The sequence below is a fragment of the Nipponia nippon genome, unplaced genomic scaffold (assembly GCF_047370975.1).
Source record: "Nipponia nippon isolate SJK-2023a ecotype South Korea unplaced genomic scaffold, ASM4737097v1 scaffold_53, whole genome shotgun sequence".
Lineage (NCBI taxonomy): Eukaryota > Metazoa > Chordata > Aves > Pelecaniformes > Threskiornithidae > Nipponia > Nipponia nippon.
In genome coordinates this window covers 223,989-245,476 of record NW_028262373.1, presented here as the reverse complement: position 1 = coordinate 245,476, position 21,488 = coordinate 223,989, and the positions used below count along the sequence as shown (strand labels likewise).

At 39.7% G+C, this 21,488-nt stretch overlaps 2 protein-coding genes and 1 pseudogene across 2 annotated transcripts; all 3 read left to right on the top strand.

Annotated features, from left to right (window-relative positions):
* Window positions 1-2,118: 2,118 nt before the first annotated feature.
* LOC104018596 (olfactory receptor 6A2) lies at window positions 2,119-3,075 on the top strand. Its single transcript, XM_009471750.1, has one exon. The coding sequence runs from the start codon at window positions 2,119-2,121 to the stop codon at window positions 3,073-3,075; it is 957 nt and encodes a 318-aa protein (XP_009470025.1).
* A 9,085-nt stretch (window positions 3,076-12,160) lies between these two features.
* Window positions 12,161-13,111, top strand: LOC104018595 (olfactory receptor 6Y1). Its single transcript, XM_009471748.1, has one exon. The coding sequence runs from the start codon at window positions 12,161-12,163 to the stop codon at window positions 13,109-13,111; it is 951 nt and encodes a 316-aa protein (XP_009470023.1).
* A 5,951-nt stretch (window positions 13,112-19,062) lies between these two features.
* LOC104018594 (olfactory receptor OR9H1-like) lies at window positions 19,063-19,996 on the top strand (annotated as a pseudogene).
* The last annotated feature ends 1,492 nt before the right edge of the window (window positions 19,997-21,488 follow it).

Genomic DNA, 21,488 nt, shown 5'->3' with positions numbered 1-21,488 from the left:
AGTATATTGGCTAATGAAGCTAGTAAAAAAAAATTATGGCAGAAAAGATGGGGGGTTAATTAAATCTTTTCAGTGAGAAGCCACACAGTAAATCTTATTTCTCACAGAATCTGTGAATTTTCGTGCAAAGAAAAAAAAAGTGAAGCAGTATCTTTCAACTGAAGATAATTTTTGTCAGTCTCATGCCCCTTCCCTTCCCTTCCCTTCCCTTCCCTTCCCTTCCCTTCCCTTCCCTTCCCTTCCCTTCCCTTCCCTTCCCTTCCCTTCCCTTCCCTTCCCTTCCCTTCCCTTCCCTTCCCTTCCCTTCTGAAATATAATGATTCATTCAAATTACTTTAAGAAAAAGGACCTACAGTTAAAGAAGACACTATTGCAGGCCTCTATAGTTAGACACTCAAGAATGAAATGCATTGTTAATGTTAATAGACTAGAAGAATAGGGAGTTTTGAAACATTTTTTAAGAAATTATTCATGGTATTACTGGTACAATTTTATTTCATTAACAAAAAATTTGTTCTTCAAAGCCTTTAAAAATTAAACATCAAAGTTTGGGAAATCCAACCCTGGCTTTCTTATAGTTAATAGAGAAAAACATGAAAGAACCTCAAGGTTGTTCATCCAGGTACATAATATGTCATCTGAATTTCATTTTGCTGGTGTCTCTTTTTCCCCATTGATTAGACAGCAGTGATGTGATTCAGCTCTCAGATTAAGAGTTCTTAATTTTTGTGTCTACATGTAGAAGTGTGAGATAGGAGTTAAGATTCAATTGCCTAAGTGTAGCTGTCTAGTACCCCTTGAGGTATCCTAGGTGACATCCTCCAAATATTGTTTCAGAAGGTCGTGTGCCAACTGACAAGGCACATCTTGGATAGCTTAGGCTATCTCAAATAACAGTAAATAACGATATTTAGACAACTGCATCAGTCTGCAAGCCTCTGAACTTCTACTGTTAGTGAACAGGATTGCATCAGTATTCACAAGAAAGTCAGATACAAATTTAATGTAACAAAATGGACTTGAATAAGTTGTCTCTTTTGAGATGCCCAGAAATATCTTGCCTAGCCTCCAGTTGTCATTTCAGAAGGCCAGAGGTCCCCTATAGAACCTGTGTTATGTCTACCTGAAATTAATTGATAATTCCAGTACCACATGGTATCTCAACTGGTAGTAGGCAACTATTTATGGGCAAGTGAGTCAATCCCTTAACACACAATTCAATTACTTGAAATAAGACTTAGCTCTTAGCTATCCCACCTGGCCTCCAGCTGCTATTCCAGAAGTGCACAGGGCTACTGTAAATCTTGTGTCATATCCTTCATATCCATTTGTACAGCTCAGATATCATGGGGTTTCTTAAGTGGTATTACATATCTATGCGTATCCAACTGAATCTTGCCCTTATCATAGGAAAGAGAACTTCAACACTCATTAGTTATTCAGGCTTGAACGCTGCTTATACAAGAACTGGAATATGTTATACAAAATGGAAACAAGCTGGCAAATTTCTCACAATTCTTGGAAAATATGTAGGAAGTTTTCAAATTGGATTTTGGATTAAGACCACAATTTCTGGACACATGGGCTATGGAGCAGAAAAGCTTTATTTATGCTTATTATTTTAATTATGCTAAAGTTACAGCTTGAATTCTGACCTTTATTTAAGTTTCAGCTTTACAAAATAATAATGCATTGGGCATTATTATGTAAATACTGCTATAGATGTTGATAATATTTTGTGATTTTAGAAGCATCTATGGTGACTGATTTTCTGGCAACTCTGTTCACAAATTCAAAAATAAGTTCATTGTACAATTTAGAAGATTGCAAGACATAATAACAGATAATTCCCTCTAGAAGGTCAAGGAGAAGTTAGACATTATGTCACTGAGAGAATTCAGAATTATTGTTATTTTGTTCTAAACACCATGTCTCTGAATACTTTAATAATTAATAAAACTAGTATTTACAGGAGTATCAACACTAATATTAGTTTGATAGCAGTGTGCAAGAAATGTAAAACAACTGTAGAATGAGAGAGAGAGAGAGAGAAAGGTATTCTAATGTATTATAATCACTAATAAGAAGTCACTGATGTCATTGTCTTTACAGAGGTGGATGGGAGACATGGAGGTGAGCAATCACAGCATGGTCAAAGAATTCATTCTCCTTGGATTTCCCATTGCTCCTCGCTTGCAGATTCCCTTCTTTGCAATATTTCTCATTGCATATCTCTTGGTTCTAGCAGAAAACACTATCATCATCCTGACTGTCTGGACAAACTATAAACTCCACTCTCCCATGTATTTCTTTCTGAGTAATTTGTCCTTCCTGGAGATCTGGTATGTGACAGTCACACTCCCCAAGACAATGCTGAGCTTTGTGTCAGTGAAAAAGCAAATCTCCTTCATGGGATGCATGACACAGCTGTACTTCTTCCTTAGCCTGGGCAACACTGAGTGCCTCCTCCTGGCTGTCATGGCATATGATCGCTATGTTGCCATTTGCAAGCCTTTCCATTATTCAACTATCATGAGACACACTGTCTGTGTCTACCTTACTATGGGATCTTGGTTGACTGGTTTCTTAATTTCTGGATGCAAAGTATTTTTTATCTCTCAGCTAACATACTGTGGACCCAATATAATCAACCATTTCTTCTGTGATGTTTCTCCTCTCTTGAACTTAGCCTGCACAAATATGGAAAGAGCTGCTCTTATGGATTTTGTCGCTGCCTTATTTATTCTCCTGATGCCTCTCTCTGTAGTAATCCTATCCTATACCTATATTGTTTTCACTGTTGTTCACATTTCATCTGTACAAGGTTGCCAAAAAGCCTTCTCCACCTGTGCCACCCACCTTATAGTGGTCATTGTCTTCTATACGACAAGTATTTTCATCTATGTGAGGCCGAAAACACTTCCAGTTCATGACACAAACAAAATTGTGTCTGCTCTCTACGCTGTTGTTGTTCCTCTCTTCAATCCTATCATTTACTGCCTGAGGAACCAGGAAATCAAGGATGCTTTCCAAAAGATCTTGTTCAGAAAAAGAGTGTCCTTGCAGAAACATTAGCAGGTTTAATGACAGAAAGAAGAGATTGTATAGGTAAGAAAACCATATAGAAATAGTTGCATTTTATGATTAAATCACTTAATGAAAAGCTCTGGTTTGTGCTTCAGAAGCTGAAGCAAGATAGTCCAAACGTTTTTTTCTTGAAATTCAGAAATTACTGGGAACTGATTGATACCAGTGAAACAGTCTTATGCATGATCTTCTGTCATTTTGAGCCCCACCAGTGACTTGTTTTAAGGAAAGACAAAGTTAAACGTTGTTTTAAGGGCAGGGGAGATGACCTTAGCTTTGCTTTAGCAGTCAGATCTCCTATATAATCAATAGATAAAAGTTTATACAGAAAGACAAAGTTAGGCAAGATTATCTGAATTTTTCTCTGGAGGACCTTGCATTCCTTCACTGAATATATGAGGAAACCATTCCCATTTTGTCTAGTCTAGGGTGAGAGCTATCCTAACTTTAGGAATAGAGTTACCTACATAAAGACAGAAGGAGCAAGGCCAGATTGCTATAAATTATGTGAATATGCTGTCCAAATGATATCTCCCTAGCCCAACCTGAAGCAATTGCTTCTGGGAAAAGAGGTCTCAGCTCAGATTTGAAATTCAAAGGGAGGATGCAGCACTTCAGGTCTCCAGGAATTCCTACTGTCTCTTCATGAAGCTGGAAGATGTTGTTCGTGCCTGTCAGAGGTGTATGCTGGTTGAGGATCTTTGTCAACAAATTAAGGAGGAAGTCAGCAAACTGTATGAAATCAGAAACAATAATAAAATCGATTGACAGGATCTTCTGAGACCCTGCAGATACAAGAGCATGAACCCCCAAATGCACGGAAGGAGGGAGAGCCATAGTGAGTCCATATCAGGCTGGGTAATGGAAACTTGGGTAATGGAAGCACCATGACAGTGAAGGCTGGAAGCTTGTGACTTCTGGCAAGAGAAGGAAGGCTCTTCTTCTCCCTGCAGCTACAGAATTGTTTCAGTGCCCTCAAAGTAGACAGGTGGCTGAATGCTCTATTGAGAGAAGAATCAGTGCCATCTGAGCCTGAATCACACAGCAGTACCAGAAGGATGTGGCAAGCCACAGTAATAGGGGGAAACCCGTCTGTGGGGCATAAAGGCCTGACCTGTCAACCTGAGGGGCTCTCTAGAAAGATTTGCTGCTTGCGAGTGGCTCAGTTCAGAGGATGATTTGGAGAGACTGCTTTGGTGGTTTAACCTTGGCTGGCTGCCAGATGCCCACCAAACCACTCTCTCACTCCCCGTCCTCAGCAAGACAGGGGGAGAAAATAAGATGAAAAAGTTCATGAGTTGAGGTAAAGGACAGGGAGATCGTTTACCAGCTACCCTCATGGGCAAAGCAGGCTCAACTTAGGGAAAATTAATTTAATTTATTACTAATAAAAATAGAATAGGATGGTGAGAAACAAAGACAAAACTGAAAACACTTTCTCTCTACCCCTCTTCTTCCCAAGCTCAACTTCACATCTTAATTTATGACTCTTCTACTTCCTGCTTTCCAAGTGGTGCAGTGAGATGGAGAATGGGGTTGCAGTCTGTTCATAATACTGACTCTGCCGCTCCTTCCTCATACTTTTCCCCTACTCTAGCATGGGATCCCTCCCACTAGATACAGCTCTTCACAAACTGCTCCAGCATGGGTCTTCTGCACAGTGTACAGTCCATCCGGAACAGACTGCTCCAACATGGGTCCACCATTGGCTGCAGTTCCTGCCAGGAGCTGGCTCCAGCACAGGCTCTCCGTGGGTTGCAGCTTTCTTCAGGGCACTTCCACCTGCTGCAGCCTGGGGTCCTCCATGGGCTGCAGTGTAGTTATCTGCTCCAGCATGGTCCTCCATGTGCTGCACGGGGACAACACGCTTCACCATTGTCTTCTCCATGGGTGGCAGGAGAATGCAGGTGCATGCAGCACCTCCTCCCCCTCTTTCTTCACTGACTTTAGTGTCTGCAGGGTTGTTTCCTCACATTTTTCTCACTCCTCTCTCTCAAATCTGCCACACAGTGTTTTTACCCTTTCTTAAATACATTATCACAGAGGTGCCACCAGCTTCACTGACTGGCTCAGTTTTGGGCAGCAGGGGGCCTGTTTTGGAGCTGACTGAAACTGGCTCTCTTTGACATGGGGCAGCCCCTGATGTCTTCTCACAGAAGCCACCCTGCAGGCTCCCCCACTACCAAAACCTTGCCATGTAGACCCAGCAACTGCCAAGCTTGCCCAGACTTTCCAACCTCAACAGTTCTATGATGCTATGATTCTGCAACCTCAGATACACTCCTCTCTTTAAGTGAAGTAAAAATTTAGTTTAAAATTCTTTTAATAAAAAGTTCATCTTTATTTTGACTATTTGACAACATTTGACTCTCAAGTATTGCAGATTGTGATTCTCTTCTCCCTGCTAGGTGGCCCAGAATGCCTAGATTTCATACTGCTCATCGCTCATCCTTTTTAGATTGGTCAGGCTTTGCCTGCATTGTATTTCAGGAGTTATGCTGCAAGGTCTCCCTTTGCTTTTTGTTTCATATCCCCTTCTTTTCCTTTCTTCTCCATGGGTCATTTAGCTGTGTGGAAACCTCTCTCTTTACTGCCCTCACTTGAGTTCTATGTCAAAAGGAAGCCTCCCCAATATACCAGCTGTCAAAGAGTTTTTCCTAAACAAGACAGTCCTTACTTAAATAAACACAACATAATTAGAAAAAAGTAAGCATAGAAAATAAATGTCATTTATTACATCAGAATACCAAAGTCACCACATGAATGATGGTGCTAAGATGAAGTTATTTCATCTGAGTCAAGGCCTTTTCTACTTTTCACACCACCCCACCCATGAGTGGTCTGGGGGTGCACAAGAAGTTGGGAGAGGACACAGCCAGGTAGGGATTATATATTTAGTTAATTATTTATTTTATGTTAGATGAAAATTTAAAGAAGTAGGAATTATTTACATGGTTTGGATAATGATCTTTATTCCAGGACTGACTGACTATTCTCATTTAAAAGATATTCTGGTTATGATGATATAAGAAACAGCATCAATCTTTCATCAGTATCCCAGTAGGTCTTTGATCTGCCACACTATCATGCCATGCTAGTGTCTTAAGCAGACATCTAAAACAGATCAGGTGAACTGCACTCAGAAGCTGACTTACTGTCTAGATCTACTGTATACATACCTTTTGTCTATTAGAAGAATTGAGATATAGGTAGCTCAAACACGCATGAGAAGTAGTTCTGACATAAAAGGAGCAGATGAGTTTATCTCAACATAGACTCATAGAATCATAGAATGTCCTGAGTTGGAAGGGACTCACAAGGATCATCGAGTCCAACTCCTGTACAACCAACATAGGACAACCCCAAAATCCACACCATATGTCTGAGGGCATTGTCCAAATGCTTCCTAAATATTGTCAGGCTTGGTGCCGTGACTGCATCCCAGGGGAGCCTGTTCCAGTGCTCCACCAGCCTCTGGGTGAAGAACCTTTTCCCAATATCCAACCTAAACCTCCATGGCATATCTTCCTGCCATTCCCTCAGGTTCTATCATTGGTCGCCAGGAAGAAGAGATCAGCACCTGCCCCTTCTCTTCCCCTTGTGAGGAAGCTGTAGACCACGACGAGGTCTCCCCTCAGTCTCCTCTTCTCCAGGCTGAACAGACCAAGTGACTTCAGCCGCTCCTCATACGGCTTCCCCTCTAAACCCTTCACCATCTTTGTGCCTCTCCTCTGGACACTCTCTAGGAGCTTCATATCCTTCTTATACTGTGGTGCTCAAAACTGCACACAGTACTCAAGGTGAGGCCGCACCAGTGCCGAGTAGAGCAGGACAATCACCTCCCTCGACCACCAATACAGTGCTTAATGCACCCCAGGGCATGGTTGGCCCTCCTGGCTGCCAGGGCACACTGTTGGCTCATGTTCAACTTGCTGTCAATGAGAACTCCCAGATTCCTCTCTGCAGGGCTGCTCTCCAGCCTCTCGTTCCCCAGTCTGTACGTACATCCAGGGTTGCCATGTCCCAGGTGCAAAATCCGGCACTTGCCATGGTTAAACTTCATACGGTTGGTGATTGCCCAGTGCTCTGATTTGTCCAGATCTCTCTGCAGGGCCTCTCTGCCCTCAAGAGTGTCAACGGCTCCTCCCAGTTTTGTGTCATCGGCAAACTTTGATAGCAAACCTTCAAGTCCTTCATCCAAGTCATTTATGAAGACATTGAAGAGCACTGGCCCTAAGATGGATCCCTGCGGAACCCCGCTAGTGACTGGTCGCCAGCCCACTGTAACCCCATTTACTATAATGCTCTGAGCCCGATCCGTCAGCAAATTGCCCACCCATTGCATTATGTGTTTATCCAGCTGTATGCTGGACATTTTGTCCAGGAGGATACTGTGAGAGACAGTATGGAAGGCTTTACTGAAATCCAAAAAGATTACATTGACTGGCTTCCCTTGGTCAACTAGGTGGGTAATCTTGTCATAGAAGGAAATCAAGTTTGTCAAGCAGGGCTTTCCCCTCGTGGACCCGTGCTGGCTGGGACCAATGACTGCGTTGTCTTCGAGGTGTTTTTCAATAACTCCCAGAATAATCTTCTGCATAATTTTGCCAGGCACAGAGGTGAGACTGACAGGCCTGTAGTTACCGGGGTCATCCTTGTTGCCCTTCTTGAAGACTGGGACAACATCTGCCAGCTTCCAGTCAACTGGGACCTCCTCAGATTCCCAAGAGCATTGAAAAATCATTGAGACGTCTCGCTATGACATCAGCCAGCTCTTTAAGCACCCTTGGATGAATCCCATTGGGACCCATTGACTTATAGGGATCCAGCTGGAGCAGCAAATCCCACACAAGTTTGGAATTCGTTGGGAGTTTGTCATTCTCACAGTCATGGTTTTCTAGCCCAGGGCTCTGAGGGTCCCAGGGCCCATCATCAGTGTTGAAGACCGAGGTGAAGAAAGCATTAAACATCTCTGCTTTGTCTATGTCCCTGTTTGTGAGGTGACCATGCTCGTCAAGTAATGGGCGAATGTTATTTCTGGCCTGCCTTTTGCTATTTACATATTTAAAAAGCCCTTTTTATTGTCCTTCCCAGTACTGGCCAGCTTCAGCTGTAGTTGAGCTTTGGCCATGTGTATTTCCTCCCTACAGTGGCGAACGGCATCTCTGTAGTCCTCCCATGTTGCCTGACCTTTCTTCCACTGGTCATACATTTTCTTTTTTCGTCTTAGTTCTAGCATAAGATCCCTACTCAGCCAAGCTGGCCTTCTACCTCGCCTGCTTGACTTCCGACATTTTGGAATTGCCTGCTCCTGTGCTCTTAGGAGGTGGTACTTAAAAACATAAAGAGCTATTGCCGTTTTAAATTCTTGGAATATCTCACCTGGCTACCAGCAGCCACTCAAGCAGGGAACAGGCCCCTTTAACAAACTTTTCACTTTGCTGGCACCATATAATATCTGAGATAGCCCTAGGAACATAAAATGGCAGTGGACATGCAATGCTCAGGTAACAAAGCCCATCTAGAAATGAACCTTGAAATTTAAGTTAGCACACACAAACCAGGGAGAAGTTCAGAATGAGAATAATCAAATAAATTGGCTACTGCAGAGAGGTTTGCAACACGCCACTGATCTGCACACATAGTATCTGTGTGTTTAAACATGAGTCAGAATAAAGACAAGAGACAGTCTTCTGTCACTAATGAAGAGATACATAGAAAGAAGGAATCCTGTTCCACCACCGAAAGTTTGTCATGTAAAGGTGGTTCTTGTCTCCTCTTCTTCCTTATGATGTAGTGTGATTACTGGTTTACTAGATTTGCTGTATGCATGTCTCTTCTTTTATTTTGTGAATACTAGATGCATTCAGCAGGGGACAGACGGTAACCTGCCCAGTTTAACTAAAATGATGTTTCCTTTTGACTTGCTTACATGGGGCTTTAAGATTTTCTTTGTATTCAGCCCAGTGTAGAAGGCAAATATTTAATAAGCTGAGTCAAAACCAGCTGCCTTCTGTTCCCTTTATAGTCCAGGTCATAAATAGGTACTTACCGAGGGAAATTCCTCTCATCATGAGGCAGGCATCTGCTTTAAAAGCAGTGTATTCTCCAGAAGTGCTGAGTTGCTCTCACTGACTGTAAAGGTACAACAGGGCAAGCTGCTTTTATGAAGTTGCCTATGTTGCAGACAGATGAAAGCAGATGAGATCAATCCTATGACAATCTCAGAGACTGCAGAGAGCATAACTGGTAACGTGTAGATCAATCAGTTGGAACTGCATGTGTGTCGGGATTCTGGCTTCAACTCTTGCTTATGTATAAGGATCTAGAACCATTTGAGATCACAGAACAAAAACCCTGCAAGTATAGACATTCAGCCACTCTCCAGATATGATCTTGCCAAACACTGCATTTCCCTCTGTGTAAAAAAGTTTCTCCTGATGCTCCCTGCTAAGTTACAGTTTGTGGCTTTTGCCCTATGTTAGTCTTTCTGTCACAACTGAGAAGTTCACTTTGTCATCCTTGTAACTCCCCTTCAAGTTGTTGCAGGCTGCTATTAGAGCACCTCTTAGCCTTCTCCTCACCAGACAAAACAAGACCAGCCCTGTTCTTAGTATCTGCACTCTAGACCACCGTTGGCCATATTGGTAGGCCTCTGCTGGACTCTCTCCAGTTTCTCTCAGCCCAACCTGAGCCACGGTGCTCAAAACTGAACACGGTATTCCAGGCATGACTATGTGAGAGTTGCATAGTGGGCGATCTTTACATCCTTCAATCTGCTAGCCATACTACTTTTATGGTAGTCCAGAATACAGTTTGCCTTATTTACAATAAGAGTGACTGCTGCTTGTTATTTGGTTTGGCATCCAAAATAACTCTCAGGTCTTTTTTAGGCTGCCACAATGGATTCTCAGCCTAACTGAAGTATGTGGTTATTTTGGCTTAGGTACAGAACTTTGTATTTTCCATTCTGAAAATTCTGTATTTCTATATAAGGTTTCCTTTGCCCCAGTCCTGCATATATGCTACATGCTTTATAGCATCCTTTTTGGTTTCCAGCTGCTGCTCCAAAAAGGCATCGGCCTTCTGTAGGTCTTGCAGAGTATTTGCCAGCCCATCGGAGATGATTTGGATACAATAGGGCATCCAGAATGCCACTAGACAGCAACGTATACTTACCTAATCCAGGGCTTTCACTGTACTGATGATAGGAGCAGGATTAGTTTAACCTAATTTGAGGGGTCTACCATGTAGATGCAGATACTGTGCATGTTTACATGTGTGCTGAGGGTTTTGGTTGTGGTTGTCGAGCACAATCCAACTCAGTACAAAGAAGAGAGTCCAAATAGCTATCCAGCTGAGCAAATAAATGAACTGCCTACCAAAACTGCTTTCTGGACTTCTTTGTCTCTACTGTTTGGAACTCCTTTAAGTGGAAGCCAGTAAGAATTGAGAGCATCCCAAATGGCACTAGACTGCTGTGTTTAGGCAGCTGAACTCAGTCTTAAATATTTACATATTAAGTGTTTAAATTGGGATGAATGCATCCTATATCTAACATAAACCTAAATACAAATATATGCATAAAACTCCATTTTGAAGCTGAGATTTTCATTGCTAATTATTGTACATGACTGTGAATACTTAAATCAGGCATGCAGGTATTGAACAGAGTTTCCATATGTCAATGTGATCAATGGAGATAGATAGATAGATCAGGCAACACAAGAAACTGATTCAGTCTATCTAATAGAGGTATTTCACACTTGGAGGAATCATTTCAACATAATATTTGTACTGTACTATTCAGAAAATACATAGCATGGCTATTCATAGACCTGAAGGTTATGAAAGTAACTCCAGTGTAGGAGAAAATACTTACTGCAAAAGTGATTACCAGTTAAGGCTCTGGATTTAGATTTAGGGCACTAAAACCTTGTTCTAGTTTAGCCTTCGTTAAATGACTGCCATATCCTCTGCTTCAGGGCTTTGTGGTTTTGGTTCTTCGGTGGTTTTTTTTTTTTCCTCTGCCCTATAAAAATCAGTAGACATCAGCTGGTGTTATTTCATTGTTCAGTGTCTCAGACAAAATCTTAGACATTTTCGAAGTTTCTTACTTCTACTGTGTATGGAATCACAGAGGAAACAATAGCATCCCTCCTCTTTCTGTGATTGCTTCCACTGGGAGGCTATCTATAATTTCTAGGTCAAATCTCATGAGGCACTGAAGGTAAATGAAGGGGTTGATTTATCTGTATTGCTATAAATCATGCAACTGACACTACAGTCTACACTTCATCTGTTCCTTATTGATCGTATTCTCCAGGATCAACTAAGGCGGTGGATTCCACTTGAATTTCCACTACAGAAGGTTGAGAACAGTTTTGTTTTTAATAGCAGAGGATGAGTCATTCTTATTTTTGAAGGAACAATCTGTTAGCTACAAACAAATCAGATCCAGAACTATAATTAGCTTGCAATTATGCATATATCTGGGATGCTATGTGTACCTCTGTATCTCAATAAGCTTTATGTAGATATAAGTCTCTTTAGAGCTAGCCACAGAAACTTCTAATGGGGTCCTTCAGATGTGTATGGAGATTTTTTAAATCAGATTATATATATCCTTGTGGTACTTTGCATTTTCCTCACAGTTCATGGGATAGTTCATAGTATAACTTTAGAAATGTATAGATGTAGAAACTAAAACATCGGCAATGTAAATGTCTATCCATAAGCTCATAACCTAACATTTCTTTATACTGGATGGAAAATACGATAGAATGATTCATCTGGCTTATTTCAGACCTATCTGAGATGAGATAGGACTGGTAATGCCTATTTATCTCCATGAAGTACAAAGTAAAAAGCATGCTTACATTTTTACAATGAAGATTTCTGAATTGAGTACATGAATTTCACACAATTTCTAGAAACCCAGCAACAAAGCATCTGAACTTTTACAGTGTCTTAAGTGGTGGTGTAACATATTGATATGAATTTAAGCCTGTCTGGTTAGGTTTCATTGTATTAATTTATTGCAGGTGGATAAGGTCCATCTTTCCGCTACAGAATGGGTGGAAGGAATGAAACCAATGTCATGTATTTCATTCTCCTGGGTTTTCCCACCACTGCTGAACTCCAGCTGCTTCTCTTCTCTGCTTTACTTCTGGCTTATTTATTAACTGTGTTGGAAAATTTCCTTATCATTCTCATCATCCGAAGTAATCACAGTCTGCAAAAACCCATGTATTTTTTCCTAGGAAATCTGTCTGTCTTAGAGATTTGGTATGTTTCTGTCATTGAGCCAAAGATGCTCATAGATTTCCTCTCTCAAGACAAACATATCTCATTCCAGGGGTGCATGACACAGTTATATTTCTTTGTGACTTTTGTTTGTACTGAGTATATTCTGTTAGCTGTTATGGCCTATGACCGTTTCTTGGCCATATGCAAACCTCTCCGATATTCACTCATCATGAATCATCAGTTCTGTGCTCAGCTGACAGCTGGCTGTTGGATGTGTGGTTTGATCACTTCTTCCATCAAGCTAAGCTTTATAGCCCAGCTATCGTTCTGTGATGTAGACAAAATCAATCACTATTTCTGTGATATTTCACCCCTACTGAGTATCTCCTGCAGCGATTCCTCTTCGGCTGAGCTAGTGGACTTCATCCTGGCTCTGATCGTCATCATGGTGCCTCTGTGTACTGTGGTCACCTCCTATATTTGCATCATATTCACTGTGTTGAAGATCCCTTCTTCTCAGGGAAGGCAAAAGGCCTTTTCCACCTGCAGCTCCCACTTGACTGTAGTGATATTGTTCTACTCCACCACTCTTTTCACTTATGCTCACCCTAAGGTCATGTATACCTACAGTGCTAACAAGTTGGTATCAGTCTTGTACACAGTAGTTGTGCCACTTCTGAATCCTCTCATATATTGTCTTAGAAACAAAGAAGTCAGGTTTGCCCTGAAGAAGACCTTTACTTGCACAAGACCTAAGAAGGGGCCTTGCTCATAAAGATCCATTGGCGGTGCTGATGAACTAAAGTCGGGAGGTCCAGACCTTAATCCACGCTGAAGGGAAACTCTCCTATTCGTGCACCCAGTAACCATATTTATTGAGCTAGACCTTGATAAATCTAAGTTTGACCTAGGTATATACTGTGGTTTTGGGTTCCAAGGGGTTTTTTTGCTTGTTTGTTTTCCCCCTATGCTTCTATGCTGCCCGCCTTCTTAGAAGTCTTCAGCTGAATGACTACTCCAGTTTTAAAAAGAAGGTTTGGCAATGCTAGAAACTGAACCCCAGATTTTGTTTGCCCTAGACAGGTTACTAGGTCTAGAAAACATTGGGTGGGCTTGTAAAAAGCATGTAAAATGCAGATATCTACATCTGATCTATTTACTCTGAGATTCTGTTATTGTCCCTGGAACGAAATAGGCAGTGGAAAAGGATGAGTGATCTTAACTTTCTTAAATGCCTGATTTAGGATGAAATGAATCATCCTCTGAATGAGACAACTTTTCTAATATAGCAATGGAGGGAGTATCATGTGAGTAGCTCATGCTGTGATATAATTACAGTGGCACATGGACTCAGTCTCTGGTTCATGCCAGGGCCCTGGTACCCTGAATAACCTTATTGTACCCAGGGCACACCAAATAATTCACTCGAAGGAGAAATTCAGGCACAACTGACAGGACAGATCACTTCAATGTTTTCTTCAGGCTGCATGAGCCTCAGACCCAACAGTATTCCAGCAGGAGTCTCTGACTCACAGGCTACAGTCCAAATCTTCCCATTGAATATGAAGGAGTCTAGAGACATAGCTGATGCATCTGAGTTAAATACTGATTATCCATGAGAAAATCTGATTATCAGTTAGAAGCCTCTCTAGGTAAAAAAGTGCCTCTAAGAAATCTACTCCATGCTCAGAATATCACAGTGATTCAAAATGTTTAATACTCTGCAACAAACAAATAAAAAAAGATAAAAAACTGTCAGCTGAGTGCATATCTATATGACCATGTTAAATGTGGGTTTGAGTTTATAATTAAGACCATAGTTTCTGATTTTCTGTGCTCTGTATGAGCAGACAGCCTTTTCAGATTTTGTAGTTAATGAAACACCTAGCTTTCCAGGGAGGACACCTTAAGACAATTGCTGGAAGAACTTGTTCTGTGTATATTATTGCCATGGATACAATGGATCCAAACAAGACTTTTTGAGGACTTGAGCACAATTTTAAGGAGAGGTGTCAAAAACAGCTTCAAGTTAAACACACCAGGAAGCTATCACCAGAAATATAAGGTGCTGGCTGTGTTCCAGGTATTAGCAGAAAATCTGCTATGAGAGGATAGGTAATTGATACCATATGAATATACAATACCATATAAAACATGGCATTGGAAAGGAGCCAAACAAAAAAAAAATCCAGTAGTTCTTTAGTTTTACATTTCAGATCAAGAGCCACAGAGATAATTAGACATATAAGCATGGATTCCTTCAAAACTACCTAAAAATTGGACATCTAAGTCTAATGTATGATTAGACATGTAAGTAAACTACCTTAGGCTCCTTTACTATTTACATGGATTATCACCCCCAGAGGATATTTATTCTACTTATCTTTAACAAATGCCTTTAACATATAGATGTTATGAATCATTCTCCAAAGGTGCCTATTTCTCTCACAGATTTTAAAGATAGCCTGTAATGCCTAGATCAGACTTGTGTGTTAGTTGTGGTTTAACCGCAGCAGGCAGCTAAGCCCCAAAAAGTCATTCACTCACTCCCCCCTCAGTGGGATGGAGGAGAGAATGAGAAGGGTAAAAGTGAGAAAACTCGTGGGTTGAGATGAAGACAGTTTAATAGATAAAGCAAAAGCTGTGCACACACGCAGAGCAAAATAAGGAATCCATTCACTACTTCTGATCAGCAGGCAGATGCTTACCCATCTCCAGGAAAGCAGAGCTTCATTATGTGTAACGGTTTCTTGGGAAGGCAAACACCATAACTGCAGGTGTCCCCCATTCCTCCTTCTTTCCCCCAGCTTTTATTGCTGAGCATGAATTCATATGGTAACTCAGCAATAACTAAAACATCCCCGTGTTTTCAACACTGTTTTCAGCACAAATCCAAAACATAGCCCCATACAAGCTACTATGAAGAAATTTAACTCTATCCCAGCCAAAATCAGTACAGTGTCAAGCCCAATTTTATTCCTATTACAGTATATTAAAGCATTTATACACCAATGATCACCTAACCTATTTCTCCCCTTATTTCAGTTTTTCATATGTAAAGTAAACCATAGCATTTCAGTACTCCTTAGTGAGCTTTCCATTGAAATACTATATTTTGCAAGGTATGCAGCTCCTCTGACACTGTGATTTGGCTACACATGTAGACTGGTTTTAAAGCACTGATCTGAAGATGATTGCTTTGAAATTACATCACAAAAATCCTTCAAATATACTGTGAAGAGGATTATCTTCCAATTGGTTTGGTTTTTTATATCCACTAATAATGATGTAGTTAGATAACCTGGACCACATAATTGATTACCTATTCAACAGGGGTCCAAGTGCTCTTAGGGAAGGAGAGAACACAGCCAAGACTACACAAACACAAACCTTCTGAGAATGCAAGTCCTCTCTTGTATCTAAAAGTTTATTTCTGGAAGCTTTCCTAATGAACACTTTTGTAAATTCAAGGTTAGGTGCCTTTAGAATATTGCAAATAAATCACCTTCCACAAGTAGTGTAAATAAGTCTAGGAGTCCAATCTTAGCTCTTGAGAACCTTACCATCTCTCTTACGCTTACTGTCTGCCTCTGAGAGCTGGTGAGAATGTCTGCAAAAGTAAAATAGTCTGGTTGTAGAAGGTATTGATCTATCATGAGTCACAAAATTTGGGAAGCTTTTATATCAAGAAGAGAAACAGCTATTTCATGTAGATTTATTTAAAACCACCCTTCAAAACAATGATAATTTATTATAGTCTACTGTAACTAAATGTGATGTTCCTGTGCTGAAAAGAATACAAGTTTGGTTGTTGAAAAATAAAAGCGTGTCCTAGGGTGTCTGAGATACCCACACAGGAGTTGTGAGATGTTTTTTTCTTCCTGAAGTGGTTGCTGGAATCCAGGCTAGTTTTCCCTTAGAGGCTGCACCCTCAGTTTCATCCACGTGAATCACGTGTCTAAGCTTAGGAGGTGAGTACTGTCTCTCTGCCAGTCAGAGAAGAGAGCACATTTAGTGAAAACTTGGTTTTGTTTAGGGAAGGGAAACACACTGGTTGGGGAAAAAGGCACTAGTGTCTGTTCCATTTTGATATTCTGGAAGGAAGCAGATTCTAATGGCTAATAGGGTTTTGATTAGGTCCACAGTGTTTTGCTTATTAGAAAGAAATCTAAAAGGGGCAGGAAGAGTGCTGTGTAAGAAACAATGAAAAAAGTAGGGATAAAAGACACACAGAAGCAGCATTACACTTTATTGTTTGGGTTTTCTTCTCGGGTTCTCTACTTTTGCAGGTAAAGGCAAATAGCACAAGGGAAAAACACCTCATTTGAGGTTCGGATGTCTGCTGTGAAGATCTAAGACTCTAGAACCTGAATCCCTAGTGTTTTTATGCACACCTATTAAAGTATATATAAGCAACATGCTAAGGAGAATGCCCTCACAACCAGCAAGATGAAAGGCTAGTGATTTATTGATTGACAAGAGACTATTGAAAAATCACTTGAGTCAAAAAAATGTTCCATGTTTTTGGCAATGTGTTCAAGAAATCTGAATTCCATAAAACACACCTGCCTTTAATCACAATACTACAAGGTATGTGTATTGTGGTTTGTGAAGCCTGAGCTTTGTTTTGCTAAGTTTAGTGATAGAACTGGATTAAAAATAATTGTGTCTTTATTCTGATTCCATAGCACTTAGAGTAAACAGGGCTTATGAATGCAGTTAGTTCTTCTGGAAAGTAAGTCCATTAACAGGAAGCCAGTATTTAATGGGTCTACATTAGTCATCCTGCACTTTCTGTTTGATCAACAGAGACAGACAATTCCAGAGACTTCTTCAGATCTCAGGTGAATCAAAAATCTTCTTAAAGCGCCCCTCTCACTGCCTATAAAAGCATCTCCAGCAGCTTCATTCTTAGCTTAGGTTTCTGTTAACCTGTTTAAAAAAGCCGTTTACTTAAAGCAGTAGTAATTTGTATTTCAACAAAATTTTTTTAATAGGATACCTTTCCATTGAAAAGTTTTATTATTATGAATTTTTTTCATAAGTTTGTATCTGTTGCATTTAAATTATTGATGGTTACATATAAAACCAGAATAAAAATAAAGATCTAAAAATAAGAACAATTAGGTCAGACAAGACTACACATCCATGAAATGGTTGACCATACTGAGATACAATTTTGACATTTTCCTTTATATTGTTATATTTGTTAAGGTATCTCTTTTTTTTCTCTTTTTTTTTTTTCTAGCTTGATTCCTTTTCTATTGAAGATCGATACCTCTAAGGGACTGCTTTTCCCCCATGTTTTAAACAGATATGTTAGGACTAGAAGAATCATACTGTGAATGCAGCTATTTCTATCTTTTGACAATAGAGGAAGCTTTGATAATAGAAGAAACTATAGAAAATAGGCTTAGACTGGATGCTTAACCTTTACTGTCTAAACACTAGGTTCTCTCTACACAAAAATCCCAAAGGAAATTAGCCAAAATATTTGATGAGCAAGGTTATGCAAAGAGAAGTTCTTTCTCCAAAGTTATCTCCTTTTCTAAGAACAAAAAAAGAACAAGGAAGAAGTAAATAGGGCTTCTGAGGGTACATTTCAAGGATTATAAAGAGATGGCTGAAGTAATGTATTAAAAATTAATTAAATGTTTTAAAAAGATTATGATAATAAGGGTTATGATAATGTATCTAATGGAAATTACAACACAGCAAATAGAATATCAGTAACTGGATGGGGATTCATATCACTCAGCTTTATACTTCTATATACATTTTTATACGTATCAAATAGATGGATATGACTGAGCTGTACTTCCCTTTAGGTCAATGGAGAGAAACAGAAAATCCTAGAACGTGATTCATACCTTCTATGGTAAATATTCTAAAGTGGGAGTATTTATTTCTATCCACTGAATTTAAAGGTAATCTAAATTATTAGTTCTAATATAAGCATCAACCTACTGTACATATCCAAGCCTAGGTAAGATGACACCTAACTTATGAAAACAAAATGACTAAACATAATTGAAAAGGAGTCACCTGAAATATTCTGTCAATTAATATTATCTTGAACATCCTGTGTGAAGTAAACATTTTAATAGAGAAAATTTATTTAAGAAATCTCAACATTTGAGGGTTTTGATCCAAGTGCTTTTAAAAAAGAAAAAACTCAGTTTGTCACATAAAGAAGTGTTTCATTTTTTCTTAATAATAGGCTTTTTTTTACAATTATCCACACTTTTTTCATTCATTTCTTGGCTCATATATTTTCCAAATTGTTTTGCATCAACTGAAGAAGCATATTCACTTGTTCTTTTGTTTTGGGGAAGGCAGTCTTTTCTAGGTTAGCTGCAATCTTAGGGTGAGATTTTTCTGCCCAGTTACATCTGAAATAATTATTTAGACTAACTTTAGAATGAAATGCTTGTTTCTTGATTGATTATAAAGTAGACCTTTAAACTAGGTTGGATGAGCTACATGCAGAGTATGTATTTACACTGAAGAGAGTATAACAGGCCAATTGGTTCATCTGTAAATGAATATATTAGAAAAATCTTCAATGATAGATTAATTTGCCATTGTTTTCCATCTGTCTCTCTATTTTTCATATTTCTTATGTTTCATATATATTATTGTTTCTCTTATTCTTCTAATTGCTTCTCCAGACAAAGTGTCTAAAGTCCATTGCATCCTAATTTCTTATTTGAACATCTTCTGAAACGAAACATGGAAAACCACACCAAGGCAACTGAGTTCATTTTGGTTGGGTTCAAATCATTGAGGATCGCAAGTACTTCTTTCTGTTCTCTTCTCAACAATGTATGTTGTCACTGTGGTAGGAAACGCCTGCATGGTCCTCATCATTAGAATGGACTCCAAGCTGCCCACTTCCATGTACTTTTTCCTAAAGAACTTGTCCATCTTGGACATCTGCTATTCCTCTGTCATCACTCCCAAAGCAGCACTGACATTCTCACTGGGCAGAAGAATCATTTCCTACAATGGCCGTGCATCTCAAGTGTTCTTCTTCTCTCTCTTTGGCACAACAGAAGCCTTCTTTCTTGCTGTGATGGCTTATGATCACTTCACTGCCATCTGCAATCCACTGCTGTACAAAATCATAATGAATAAAAGACTTTGTGTTTTCATGGTGGTGGGCTCTTATCTGTCAGGCTGTATCAACTACATCATCTAGACAGGCTTTACATTCAGTTTGTCCTTTTGTGGGCCCAAAGAAATAAACCACTTCTTTTGTGATGTTCCTGCAGTGACGCATGCCTCCAGCTCAGACATGCTTGTCAACGGAATAGTAATGCTGGTTCTATGTGGATCAATTATTGTGGGCACTGCCTTGGTGGTTTTTATCTCCTATGGTTATATAATCATCACTATTGTCCAAATTACTTCAGCTGAGAGCAGGCGCAAGGACTTCTCCACTTGCTCTTCTCACGTGCTGGCCATCAGCTTGTTCTTTGGAACTGTTTTCTTCATGTATGCTCAGCCTGGGGCCACATCTTCACCTGACAAAAGCAACACCATCTCTACCCTCTATACTATTGTTATTCCCATGTTAAACCCTTTCATCTACACCCTCCAAAACAAGGAGGTAAAAAGGTCTCTGAAAAAACAGTCAAGAAGGAAAGGCTTTTTTTAGTACCTTTACTAAGGATGAGAATGACCACAGTGTCCAATTTGCTACAGACAGATGTTTAGAATGCAAAACAAGGGACATCAAGGGACATCAGGGCTTGCTTTCAAGTCTTTTGTGATTATAGATGGTCAGTGTTATGGATAAAAGCAGGAGGTATAAAAGAAATCTAGGAGAATTAGATCAGATGAAGGTGTGAATTCATTTAACCAGATTTAGACAGCTACAATCTGCCTGAGCTGTAATATAGAGTCCTTTTATAACCATTCAAAAGGCACAAGCATTTTAAACCCATAATTAATCCAACTGTGTATTAGACGTCTAAAATAGGACATAAAACTCAGACTCTGGCAGCACCTTATTTCTATGCATTGGAACACAGCCAGTTCAGGTGGAGACATTCTCACTGTAAACATCCAAAGATAAATTAAGTCAGTCAATCAAGAGTGAATTGAATGATTTATTTGTCCTGGACTCCTCTACTTTTTTAACTATTTTTTTTCTCAATTTTGCTTTTAATCACTTCTCTTAGAAATGAGTGGAACCACTGAAATTCAGGTTCCAACCATCAAGCATTGGTGGGCAATTGAAATCTTGAGTCTGAAGTGCTCTCTCACAACAACAACAAAAAAAGTAATATATAGCTAAATTCTGGTTCCATGTGTTTGTGTGCATGCTTGCATGAGTGTAACAGGACAGGTGCTATTTCTCTGTGACAGATAAGCTTGTAACAACACAACCTGACATAGTATGGAGATAATATGTGTAAGTTCAAATTCACAGCTGCTTGCAGTGTTCAAAATTCTGGTAAAAAAATGCACATTTCAAAAAATACCAACTTGAAACATTTGCATGAAGTGTCTGAAGCGTAACCTCTTGAGTTATGATGTAAGCACTATCCTACGAGAAGACTGCTCAGTTCTCATATTACAACATAAGATAAATGCTAGGGCTGATTAGAAATCAGAAATTACCTTTCAGAGAAAGTAATTCTTTAAATTAATTATTTGTTTACTTCCTACTCAAAAGAAATAATACCGCTTTAAAATAAATTAATCACTAAATCAGTCCATAGTTACCTCTTTCTCTTTTTTGATAAAAAAGGAATCTATACTATAAGCTGAAATGCAGATGCCTATATTCCCATGCATTTGGTGCAGCTAAATGACGGAGTTTAACCTGCTGCATATTACGATTATATGAACCAGGGAGACTTCTCTATAAAAAGGAGTCATGTATCAAAGAAACTTCACGGATTACTCCACTAAGATTCGGAAGGCCTTCACCTTTTGATCTATCAGAAGTCTTCTTGGCAAAGGCAGGTTCCTCCCATGTGGTCATGAACAGCTGCTCTACCTTTAGTTACCTAAATGATATATGAATCTAACCTCACCATTAGGACTCTCTTCACAGTGAACGGAAAGAGACAGTTTGTCATGAGAGTGAGTCACTTACATCATCAAATGTATCTAGAAACAGTTGCTAGAGTGTAGAGGAC